A 12787-nucleotide genomic window follows, 5' to 3' on the forward strand; every position below is an offset into this window, starting at 1 on the left:
TGCTGGGTACAGGACTCACATCCTCTGGAAAAACAAAAAGTGCTCTTAACCACTGAGCCATTTCTCCACCCCCCCATGACATCTTAGACTTGGCCCAAGAGCAATCAATAAAACCAGAGACACTACAGAGTTACTTCAGCATAATTCTTTAAATATTACAACATGTCTTAGTGACCTTTAGGGATATAATTGTCTTAGTCTCAGCAAAAGGTGTTGAGAGAACTTCATAGGCAGGGGATAGGGGGTGAGAATGAGCTAGAAAAGAATGAGTGAAACACTGTGACTAAGTCTCTATAACTTCAGGGTGGCTTCTTTCCTGGGAACATTCTTGTCCTGCAGATCTGCAACAGGAGAGCAACATGTGGGTTAATTTTTAACTCATTTTATTTATTAGTATTGTATGTGTAGTGGTTGTGGTTGTGGTGGTGTGTGTTGGGGTACAAGCCTGCGCCATGGTGCATGCATGGAGGTAAAAGTTCAACTTTATGGGGTCAGTTCTCTCCTTTCACTTTTACCTGAGTGGTGGCAATCAAACCCCAGTTTTCTGGTTTTCTGGGCAAATTCTTTACCCTCTGAGCCATCACACTGGCTCCAACATCAGGGTTTCTAATAGTTCCAGTCAACTAATGATGCAGAAGCCCTAGATGCCTTGTACGTTCATTTACTCTGGTTCTTATACAGGAGAGGTGATGTGGGCCACAGATGTACTGACCTTAAATATTTTAAATTTATTTTTACTATTTTTCGTGTATGGGTTTTGCCCAGGTGTGTGTGTGTGTGTGTGTGTGTGTGTGTGTGTGTTGCCCGAAGAGGCCAGAAGAGGATGTCAATTCCCTGAGACAGTTGTGAGACACTGTATGGGTGCTGGGCATGGAATCTGTTTCCTCTAAGAGAGCCATCGGTCTTCTTCCTTCGTTATCTTCTGAGTCAGGGTCTCTCACTGAACATGGAGCTAATCAATCAACTAGACTGAGTAACTAGTAAACTCCTGAGATGCTGGAAATTCAAACTCAAGTTCCCTTGTTTCCAACTGAGCCATCTCCTCAGGCACAGGTTACTGGTAAGGCTAGGGAGGAAGACTACTCTGGCCATCTCAGCTTCAGTAGCTTTTCTGGTTCTTCTTGTTTTCCTTTCTCATTCTGCCTACCATTTCTCTGCATCTGCACACTTTTTTTTTTTCCATCCCATTTCAAGAGGGTTTATAGTAGTGTCAATGATCAATATTTTTAAGAAACAAAAAGTGCAGTCAAGGTAGAGGTGAGAATTAATAAATTCAGGGGGTGTGTCATTCTCAGAATACTTCGATACATATTCTTCTAAGCTCTCTCTCTCTCTCTCTCTCTGTGTGTGTGTGTGTGTGTGTGTGTGTGTGCGTGCGCGCGCGCGCGCGTGCGCGGGTGTATATTCATGTGTATATCCATTCACCAAATGTTGGATATCCTGCTCTATTGACCTCTGTCTTTATTGAAGACTGAGTCTCTCACTGAATCTGAAGCACTGTAGTCAGCAAGTGCCAGTGATCCTCTGCCCCCACCTCCCCTTCCCTTCAGGGCTGGGGTTAGAGGTAACACATGACTTTTCATACAGGTAGTATTGGGGATCTGAGCTGAGGTCATCATGCTTGCAAACGCTGGAACCCTCTGAGTCATTCTCCCCAGCCCACATATGTTTCTCAAAAGAGCTGATACAATTGCAATAAAACTGTGGGGTACTGGTTTCCAAGAATTGGGCTGGGACTGGAGGAGGAGTGTTCACTTGAACAGAAAAAAATACTGAGATCCAAGAAAGATGTGGTGTTGGGTAAAGTCCCAACAGAGGAAGCAGGCAAAGCTGAGGTGTGCGCACACACTGAGATCCTCATTGGTTAGAAAGGGGGTTATGAGCAGGGTGGTAGTAGTGCATACCTTTAATCTCAGCACTCGGGAGGCAGAGGCAGGTGGATCCCTGAGTTTGAGGCCAACCTGGTCTACAGGCTGAGTTCCAGGACAGTCAGAGCTGTTAAACAGAGAAACCTTATCTCTAAAAACAGAAACAAAAGAAACCCTCCCTAAAAAAGAAAGAGAAAGGGAAAGAAAGAAGAAAGAAAGGAAGGAAAGGAAGGAAGGAAGGAAGGAAGGAAGGAAGGAAGGAAGGAAGAAAGAAAGAAAGAAAGAAAGAAAGAAAGAAAGAAAGAAAGAAAGAAAGATACATATAGAGCCATGGAGATGGTTCCATGGGTAAGGGTGCAAGCCACCAAGCCTGATAACTGGAGTTCAATCCCCTAGGATTCACAGGGTGGAAAAAAAGAACCATCTCCTGTAGATTGTCCTGACCTGTCCTCCACACTCACACTGTAGAGGTGATACAGGCATGCATACACATGTGTTCGAATGCACACACAAAGTGAAATAATTAACTAACTAATGCTGAAGAGATGACTTAGTAGCTAAAAGTGCATACTGATCTTGTAAGGGACCCAAGTTCAGTTCCCAGCACCCACAACAGGTGGCTCACAATGGCCAATAACTCCAGCTCCAGGAGATTAGGGGATACACTCTTCTGGGCTCCATGAACACAAACACACACTTAAAAAAATAAAATAATAGTGCTTTTTAAAATGAATGAGTAATTTAAAAATGGTGGTCAGAAAAAGCCCCCAAAGAGAGGTGACCACTCAAATGGTTTCTGAAGGACTTTGAGGAATTTGGCCATGCAATGCTATAGTCACAGAGGGGACCTCAAGCTCAGGTCTAGGGCCTCATATGGGAAAGGGCTCAATGGTAAGATCTTGTTACTAGTTGGGGAACTGGAGCTGGTCCATGAGAAAGAGTCTGAGGTGAAGGAATGTTGCTGCTCTGAGGGAGCATAGGAAATGAGAGGCTGGGGCACGTGGAGAGATGCTCAGAATCCTGCTGAGGTATGCTATTGGCTGGTTGCAGCTTCTTTCCTGACTTTTTGCCACTCAATTCATCCTTTCACTTCCCCTCCCCCCCCCCTTTTCTGCATTCCCAATCTTTACCTCTAATCTTTGGTTTGAAAAACGTTTCAACCACTGTCCTTTTGGTCTTGCTTGGAGCATGGGAATAAGGGAGTCCATCTAGGAAAAGGGACAAGACATCACCATCAACTGAAATACCAACAAAGGGCTGTAGAGACAGCGCAGAGAGTTAAGCCACTTGCTGCCAAGTCTGATGAACTGAGTTTCATTCCTGAGAGCCCCATGGTAGAAGGAGGGAACTGACTTTTCCATAAGTTGTCCTCTGAGCTCGACACACAGCTGTGGCATATGCACACACATGCATAGTAACTAAATAAAGTAGATAAATATATAATAAATGTAGAGGCTCCATGGCATTCAATATTTTTACATATAATGTAGCTTTTTTTTTGTTTTTGTTTTTGTTTTTGGTTCTTGGAGACAGGGTTTCTCTGTATAACCTTGGCTGTCCTGGACTTGATTTGTAGACCAGGCTGGCCTCAAACTCACGGATTACAGGTGTGTGCCACTGCACGCAGCTAGCTTCACTTTCTTTATTTCCTTGGAATTTCTGAGTGCCTGGTGGCTCTTAATCAAGACTTTGTCCTTGTGAGAGCCATTTAACTGTGTTTGAAGAAGTTTTGAATTTCCATAAATGAGAGGATATATAAAGGCATGCTGCAGTTCCCACCTGGGATTGGCCCCCAGCAGCCAAGAAGTTAAGGATCTCCAAGTATCTATAAAAACCAGGTTGGAAGCCAAGGAATATCTGTTCAGCACTGTTCTCTGCAGGTGACAGTGAGGAGGCAGCTCAGGTTAAGTCTGACACTGCATTTACAGGGAAGGGCAGCATTCACTGAACCCCTCCCTCCTAGACAGTTTCCGAGATCTCGATTGAAAAGCTGTAGTCCTACTGTGTGCCATTGTATGCCCAGATCTTGGTATCCCCAAAGACGAGCAGGAGCCAGACCATGTCTGCAAGAACAAAGAGCCTTTATTTTGGGCCTAAGCTCAGACTCCCCACCATCTAGCACAGTGGATTAGGAGCCCCCTACTCCCACCCCCCAGTAGCTGCAAAGCTGAGTTTTTATTATGGTTTAAGCAAGGAACAGGACTTTCAGTGATGTGATTGGTTCACATTTAGCAGAAGCAAGCTTGTCATAAACTGATTGGCTGGTGCTGATTTAGGGAATGTGGGGGGAAGGAGCTCATGGAATGTGCAAGTAACAAGGTGTGCCCAGGTAACAAAGAGTGCTAACAAAAAAGTGCCCAGGTAACAATATCATTTTTGTTAGCTGAGCAAAAGTTTCTAACTAACTTTTAATTTGATTGGTCAAGTGCTTGGGGACTTTTCAAGGTGGTTACTAGACTATTGTTTCTGATATTCAGGGAGATTATTTTCTTTTTGTATCTCATTTTCATGGACGATAGTTTCATGTTCTGAGAATTAGAAACAGGGTCTATCTAAGCAACTGTGGGAACATTACCAGGAAACAGAAACTCAGGCCTATAGTGTCTTATGAAGCCTGTCATGGCAGCACAGCTGCTGTAGCACAGCTGCTTGGGCCCTTCACCAGATTGTTTAGGGTTTTGGAGATGAGTATGTGCTGCTGTGTTTGTGGAAACCAGATGTCAACATTAGGCTCTTTTGTTTGTTTTTGTTTTGAGACAGGGTTTCTCTGTATAGCCCTGGTTGTCCTGGAACTTGATCTGTAAACAAGGCTGGCCTCAAACTCACAGAGATCTGCCTTCCTCACCTCCCGAGTTCTGGGATTAAAGGTATAAGCCAACATCAGGCTTTTTTTTCCTCCATTGTTCTCTGCCTTATTTTTTAGAGACAGAATTGATCACTGAACCTGGAGCTCACCAATTTGGCTAGACTGACTGGCCAGGGAAAAGGGTCTCTGAAGGTATCAGGTAGAGAAGAGAACCATGAAGGGATGAGAATGAAAACGTTTCAGATTGACTTCATCAACCTTATAAAGAGTCTTATCAAAACTTATAAAGAGTGTGATATCACACAGTTCATTCCTAGTATATTTTTAAAGGTTTATTTATTTATTTATTTTACATATATGCATGTTCTATCTGCATGTATACCTGAGTGGCAGAAGAGGGATTCAGATCCCAGTTATAGAGGGTTGTGAGCCACTGTGTGGTTGCTGGGAATTAAACTCAGGACCTCTGGAAGATCAGACAGTGTTAACCACTGAGCCATCTCTCCAGCCCCACATTACCAACGTATTTAAACCCAGTAATTTTAGGGGGAAAGTCTCCCCATACAGTACAATTCTCAGTCCACAAGGAAGCATAATGACATGGAAACTCAACTTCAGATACAAGTCATTTCTTCCAAGAAGGTGGGTTCTACAAATAGGCTACCTGTAAAGGCTCTGGCCTAGTCTAGGTCATACAGATAGCATAGAGGTCATGTGTGCTATTAGCCACCTCTGATCCTAGTTGTGGGAGTTTAGGGAACCCCTGGCTATAAGGCTTATTTAGATTACTAGCCATCTCCCATCCTGGTTGTAGGAGCTTGATAAGGCCTAAACCAACAGATAACACAGATAGCCAGCATATTAATTACTTCCAGTTCTCAGCTTTCTGGATGGGAGAACAGGTGTTGGTTTGCTTGTTTTTTTTAACATCTTGCCCATTGGAAAAACAGTCTTGTGTGCTTAACATTTTTTATTTCTCTGGAGAGCTGTGGGCACAAGGGCCTTCGTGCCATGCTCCCAACAGCCAGCAAGCTCAGGACCACCTGTCTCCATCTCCCTAGCACTGAGATTACAAACTCATATTGCCTTGATGATCTCTATTATGTAGGTTCTGAACTTAATTCTTCATGCTTGTACAGCAAACACTGTATTGACTGAGCTATCTGAGCTATCTTTCCAGGGCTAGCTTAGTTTGTTGTTATTATTATTACTACTACATATTTATTTATTTATTTATTTATCGTGTGTGTGTGTGTGTGTGTGTGTGTGTGTGTGTGTGTGTGTATGTGTTGCAGATATATAGATCAGAGGACAGCCTGTGAAAGTCAGTTCTCTCCTTCCATTGTTTTTTGGTGGTGGTGGTGGTGTTGGTGGTGGGTTTTTTTGTTTGTTTGGTTTGGTTTTTGGGGGTTTTTTTTGAGACAGGCTTTCCCTATGTAGCCTTGGCTGTCTTGGACTCACTTTGTAGACCAGACTGGCCTCAAACTCTCAGAGATCCACCTGCCTCTGCCTCCCTGAGTGCTGGGATTAATAGTGTGTGCCACCATGCCCAAGTCTTCTCCTTCCATTTTATAGGTCCTGGGGATAGAACTTGGTGGCCAGGCTGGGCAGCAAGTATCTTTACCCACTGAGCTATGTTGCTGGATCTGTTTTTCCTTGGGGATGGCAGTGTTGGGTGACAAGCTCCTGACTCTCCTGTCTCTGTATCCCAAGTATGAGAGTACGAGCATGCACAACCACACCCAAGTGAAATGAGGCTATAATTTTAGCTGTGGAGAAATTAAAATCTTGACAGATTTGAATCATTTTCTAGGTAGAAGAACTAGGAAGTGACAGAGTGAGGGGTGGAGCCCACATCTATCGTGAATGGTGGAGGATGCTGGAGATGAAGGGGGGTGGTGATTACTCACCAATGGCCTTCCACAGGTCTAGGATCTCAAGAGCTGAGTCCCTCTTCCTGCCCTGGTCTGCCTTTGAGGAAAGGTGAAGGACTAGGGAAGGGATGGGAGACAGCAGGAGAGCTGTTAAATAGAATGACATCACACAGGATCCAGGAAGTCCTCCCAGCATTTGACAGAATACCTCCAAAAAGTGCTGTAGGACAGGATGCACACTGACCATAGTGTGGTCTAGGGCTGTATCACACCTATGTCTGGGTACAAATCTCAAGTTTTCAGTTCTTTCTGTCATGTTGTCATGGCAACATGGGCTTTTCTTACTTCCTTTTTTACATTCATTTGTTCATTAATTTTATGTGTTTGTGTGTAAGAGAGAGTGGAGAGGGGGAGAGTTAATCCCCCATTGGGCAAGAATAAAACCACTACAACTTTGAGCCAAATTTGAAGCAAGCTTTAATTAAATACTGGCAGGATGATGGATTCTTCTAGCAAGGTCCATTTCTGGGTCCCCATTTTGCAGAATCACATTTTGCAGAGGCTTTAAAAGGCAACCCCATAAGGCCACTGTATTTCCCATCAGGTCCAATCAGGGGGAAGCATTAATCCTAACATATTTCCTACTTCCCACTTATATGTGCTCTAGTGCGCTCATGCAATTGGGTCAAACCAACTTGCTTACGGGAGTGAAAACCTGTGGCTTTTTATCTCCCACAAACAATAACCTCCAGCATTTCAGGAAGTATCGGTACTTGGGCAGGGGGGCTTACAAGTCAGAGGCATTTTTGTTCCATGGATCTCTTAGGCACAGTAATTAAAATTAAAAAGTTAACTTCAGCTCTCACAAGAGACAGAGAGATGTTGGGGGCAACACACATGCCATGGCACGTTTATGACAGTCAGAGGACACTTTATGGGAGTCAGTTTAGGCTCCTTCTGGGGACTAAACACTGTTCCTTAGGCTTGCCAAGCACCACTTTTACCCACTGAGCCATCTTGCTGGCCTCCAGCCTGAGGATTCATAGACTTCTGACTGAAGCCTGTGAGGAACAAAGATCCTCATTTCATAATAAAAGTACTGGAGACTTAGGATAGGAAAATTCAAGCATCAGCATTGACTGAATAGGTGCAGAGAACAGTTTATAAACTCTAACACATGACCTCTGCCCGCTTCCTTTAAATTTTGAGACAGATTCTCACTGTGTAGTTCTGACCGGCATGAAACTTACTATGTAGACTAGACTGTCCTTGAACTCATAGAGAACCATCAGCCTGCCTCTGCCTCCTGAGTGCTGGGATTAAAGGTGTGCCCCCACCACACCTGACCCAATTTTATTTCTAACAAATTGAGCCTAGCCTCTGGCATATTTGGGAGCATGGTGCATGCCAGATTTAGTGGGAACTGAGCAGTGTGTGGCTAAGTTCACGGGCTCCTAAAAAAATTCATTCAGGGAAGTGGAGGAGCAGGGATGGAAGAAAATAAAGAGGAAAGCATGGTGTCTAAAATCATAGCATGGTACCCATTGTGGGCAGAAAGTATGGTATTCAGTGCAGCTGGTGTTGCTTAATTCATTTGTTAGAAATTACATTTGTTTGGGCATTTATTTATTATGTATGTGTTTATGTGTGTAGGTGAAACCCATGACACTTCACCCCTGTGGAGAACAGAAAACATCCTATAGGAACTGTTTCCTTCTTTCTGCCACGTGGATACTGAGGGCTAGAACTCAAGTCATCAGGCTTGGAGGCAAATACCTTTATCCACTGAGCCATCTTGTCGACCTTTTCCCTTCTCCCTTTATGTAGGTTTTAGGATCAAATTCGGGTCATCAGTTTGCACCACCAGGCTACAAGTGACTTTACTCACTGAGCCACCTTTTTTTTTTTTTTTTTTTTTTTGAGACTGCCCAGGCTGGCCTCAATTCCTTAAGTAGCTCATGATGACCTTGAACTCCTGATCCACCTGCCTCTCCGTCTCAAGTGCTGAGATTACAGGTCTATAAGATACCATATATGGTTTAAATCTGAACCATCTCCCATAGGTTTATGTTTTGAACACTTGTCCATTCCCTTAGAATTTCTAGCAGGTGGAGTCTAACTCAAAGAAATAGGTCTCTAGGGGTGGGCCTTTGAAGGCTGTAGGTCTGACCTATACTTATGGCTACACAGTGATACCTGGCTTCTTCCATACCCTCCCACCTACATGATGCATGCTAGCCCACCAGGTCTTGCCTACCATGATGGAGCAAAACCCTCTGAAACAGTGAGCCAAGACAAGTCTTTCTACCCTTATCTGTCCAGTTATTTTGGTCACAGTGATGCAAAAACAACTAATCCAGTGTCTTTTCTGGGTCACAAAGCCATTGGCATCAGATAGACATGAGTGAGCGATGATCATGGACAAAAAGCACTTACCAGGACCCAGAAGGTAACCAGCACTATTGAGGGTCCAGCCTCCTCGTCCCTGGAAGAGATAAAGAAATGAGGACTCAGGAAAGTGGCAAGATCATGGCAATTCAGGGTGATGTAGGTCACCATGCCTCCTTGATACTAGCCAGTGACATAGCTTTGTTTAGTACCTATTTCCGCCCCATGCAATTAGGACTTCCTATAATCCAGCAAGTGGAAGACCTGAGCAAGATGGCTCAATGAGTTAAGGGTGCTTTGAGACTAAGTATGACCTTGATCCCCTGGTGGAAGAAGAGAAATGACTCTTGTAGGTTATCTTATGATTTCCACACTCTCACTGTATAATACACACACACACACACACACACACACACACACATTCACACACACATGCACACAACAGACAGACTCTGAGAAACACAATATTTAAAATATGACAGTTTGGAATAGAAGGAAAGTTTTGAAAGGCCTTGCTTCAGGAAGAGAATGAAAGCTGTAGGTGTGGAGGGAGGCACATGGAAAGTTGACTGTAACAGACCCTAGTAACAACCCTCCCCTCAGACTTTAGCACAACTGACTCTGTGATGGCCTGAGTAGTATTCAGGCCATAAAACTCAGCATGTAGACAGTACCACCTGCCAAAACTAAGACAAAGACTTAATCCATCAAAGTCTATAGTTCTGAGAAAGTCTCTAAGTGTACTTTCTTTTTAGCTTCTGTAGTTCCAATTCTGGCTAACTGTTCTTGTTAAGTGCTTAAAAGCTCACCCTAAGAAAGGGCTGGGGTTACACTGGGATCTCAAACACCCAGTGAAGTTGCCAGTCAGCTAAGACAGACTTTCTATTGGCTTAAACCCATGTCCGAGTTGTCTTCTCTGGTGGACAGCCTACAATAGTGACTCTACCAATGAAGGGACTCCAGCCAGCCCAAGCATAGAAAACATAGTTCTGGCAGGCCTTGCCCTTTCTCCTCCACTACCTCTGGCTTTTTGGGAGGTTTGAGAAAGGAAAATTCTAAGGTCAAGGCTTTCCTTCCTGGGCTACTGAGGAAGTCCAAAAGCCAGCCTGGACAACACAGTGAAATGCTGCCTCAAAAGAAAAACTAAATAACTACATAAATGATAACTGAGGCTGTGGGTCAGTTGGTAAAGCACCTGTCTTAACAATTGAGAATCCCTGGTTTCATCCCAGCACTGAGGAGGTGAGGGCACGGATATCAGGAGTTCAAGAATAGCCTGAGAACCAGATAATTCAGGAGGCAGAGGCAAGCAGATCTCTTTGAATTCAAGGCCAGCCTGGTCTAGATATTGAATTCCAGTACAGCCAAAGCTATACAGAGAGATCCTACCTCAATGAACTCCATTTTACCTAAGCTGATCAGCTCCTTCTCTAAGCAACAATAGTTCTCCAAAGCATGTCTGTTCCTAACAACAGAAAAAAAAAATAGAAAGAAAAAAAAAACAAATTAATTTGATTGGTTGGGCAAAAAGCTTACATTCTATGTAATGGAACACTTGGGAAAGTCCTTATCCCCAAGTTCTAATTGGTGAAAATTTTAACTGTAACTTGCCCCAGGTGCTGGTGGTCTTTATGCTTATAAACCCTACTTCAGCCCCTATTCCAGGCTGCCAGAAGAAACAAGGATCCTGCATCCTTGTCTGGCTGCTCTCTGCTTATGTGGTAGAAATAAAAGACTTTGTTTCATGAACCCACTGATGTATTCTCTTTCCTTCCTAATGGCTCACAATGGACAGAGTATAACAAGGGTCTCAAGTAGCCCAGGCTGGCCTTGAATTTGCTATACTTAATCTTAGCCAAAAGGTTGGGGAGGGATTCTACCTTGTTATGTAGTCCAGGATGACCTTGAACTTCTGATCTTTCCTGTGCCTACCTCCTAATTGCTAAGATCACCATGCCTTTCTCTGTAAACACTTTAAGTTTATTCTCCTAGTGATTTTCAAGCTTAGAATGCATTGTCTTTATCAACAGTCACCACGTATTCAGAGTCTGTCTTTCAGTCACATCATGGAGTTATGGTTGATTTATCTAAAAGAAAGCTGTTGAGAATGCTAAGGGAAGCTCCACCATTAACTTCACACTGAGTTATAACTTGATAAAGAATGGAGAGGTGTGGCCTAGGGATGTTAGTCTGTAGAGTGTTTTCCTAATATGCATGAAACCCTGGGTTTGAGTCCCAGCACTGTATAAAACTGGGTGTGATAGTGCATGTCTGTAATCCCAGCACTCTGGAAGTAAAATCAGGAGGTTTAGGACTTGAAGGTCATTTTTGGCTAATGGGGAGGTGGAGGGTCATCTGGGAGAGAGATCTTCTGGTTTTGTTTTGAGAGAGGGTCTTTCTACATAGACCAGACTGGCCTGGGACTCATAGAGAGCCTCTTGCCTCTGCCTCCATGGCGCTGGGATTAAAGACATGTGCCACCATGCCCAGTTCTAGAATAGAAATATTGTCTCAAAACTAAAAACACACCTGAGCATGGTAGCATGGCTCTTCACTATATACATCAAGCTCTCAGAGCTCAGCCTGTCCTTGCCTCCTCAGTACTGGGATTAAAGTCAAGAACCAGCATGCCTGGTCTAATTTTGTTTTGTTTATTGTTTTTGAGACAAGGATTGGCTCCAGAGGGTTGGTGGCTTTCAATCTACCTTCCTGAGATCTGGGATTTCAGGCATGTATCACCAACCATGCTAGCTTCTTTTCTTTTTTCTTTTGGTGTGTGTGTGTGTGTGTGTGTGTGTGTGTGTGTGTGTGTGCGCGCGCGCGCGTGCGCGGGCACACCACAGCATGCTTATGAAGGTCAGAGTACCACTCTCAGAGGTCAGTTCTCTCCTGATCAAATTCATCAGGTTTATGCAGTAGGCACTTTACCCATTGAGCCATCTTGTCAGCCCTCTATTTTATTTTATTTTTCCCTTAGACGGGGTGTCACATTGCCCAGATTAGCCTCAACACTACTAGCTCATGGATCATACTACTACTAGTGGAAGTCAGACTTCATTCCTGATCCTCCTCCCTGCCTCCTGAGTGGTGGAGTTAAAGACATACACTACCATGCTTTGTGGGGATGGAACCCAGAGCTTCTCCCCTGTTGGCAAGTGCTCCACCAACTGAGCTACACCACTTTTTTCTCCTTTTGTTTCCTTATTTATTTAAATAGGATCTCACTATGCTGTCTACTGGCCTCAAACTCAAGAGTCCCTCTGTCTCTACTTCTCTAGTGCTGGGATTCCTGGTAGGTGCCATCACACCAGGCTGAATAAGCTGCATTCCAACCTTCTATTGTTTTTCCTCCTGTCCTCTACTCCATTCTTAAGGCCAAGCTGACAAGGTCATTTCCCATCATTTTGCTCAGTTTCACATTAACTTGTTCCCCTAAGGTTCCCCAGAATCAAAGCAGAAAAGATTTAAAACCTCTCCCCAGAAGGAAGCAATGGGGGAAGTTGTTACTCTGTGAACAGGCGCAGATTCTGGTGTTTCTGCCAGGCTCAGCAAGACGGTGAGGAGGAGGACCAGATGCCTGGAGTAGGCCATCCTGGAGGTGGAAGAGCAAGGCACACAGCTGAGGAATACTGCAATGACAGAGGGAGAGTTAGTCTCCAAAGCAGGGATGTGTACTGCTCTGGTGTGGAGAGAACATTACTAAGTGGAACTGATAAAAAAAAAAAAAAAAAAAACAAAAAAACACCCAAACAAACAAAATCATACATCTGCAAGAGGTTGGTAATAGGTATGCAGCACGACATCATCACCATGACCAAAGGTTGACAGATCATGTCTATTTATTTTAAATA

At 43.9% G+C, this 12787-nt stretch overlaps 1 protein-coding gene across 1 annotated transcript; it reads right to left on the reverse strand.

The window, feature by feature from the left end:
- Positions 1–291: 291 nt before the first annotated feature.
- On the reverse strand, positions 292–12527 carry Galp (galanin like peptide). The gene is made up of 5 exons (XM_021654404.1): positions 12444–12527; positions 8985–9033; positions 6585–6665; positions 2999–3076; positions 292–341 (listed from the first exon to the last, which is right to left on the reverse strand). The coding sequence occupies exons 1-5, from the start codon at positions 12525–12527 to the stop codon at positions 292–294; spliced, it is 342 nt and encodes a 113-aa protein (XP_021510079.1).
- Between the last annotated feature and the right edge of the window lie 260 nt (positions 12528–12787).

The sequence above is a fragment of the Meriones unguiculatus genome, chromosome 1, assembly GCF_030254825.1.
Source record: "Meriones unguiculatus strain TT.TT164.6M chromosome 1, Bangor_MerUng_6.1, whole genome shotgun sequence".
Lineage (NCBI taxonomy): Eukaryota > Metazoa > Chordata > Mammalia > Rodentia > Muridae > Meriones > Meriones unguiculatus.

Excerpts from the sequence above, each read along its gene's own strand:
- Galp (XM_021654404.1), bottom strand. The coding sequence starts at position 12,527 with ATGGCCTACTCCAGGCATCTGGTCCTCCTCCTCACCGTCTTGCTGAGC. Across the intron at positions 6,666-8,984 it reads TGGTTACCTTCTGGGTCCTG|TCCTTCACCTTTCCTCAAAG; the intron begins GTAAGTGCTTTT and ends TCCCTTCCCTAG. Across the intron at positions 3,077-6,584 it reads AGACCTGTGGAAGGCCATTG|ATGGACTCCCTTATTCCCAT; the intron begins GTGAGTAATCAC and ends CCCTTTTCCTAG.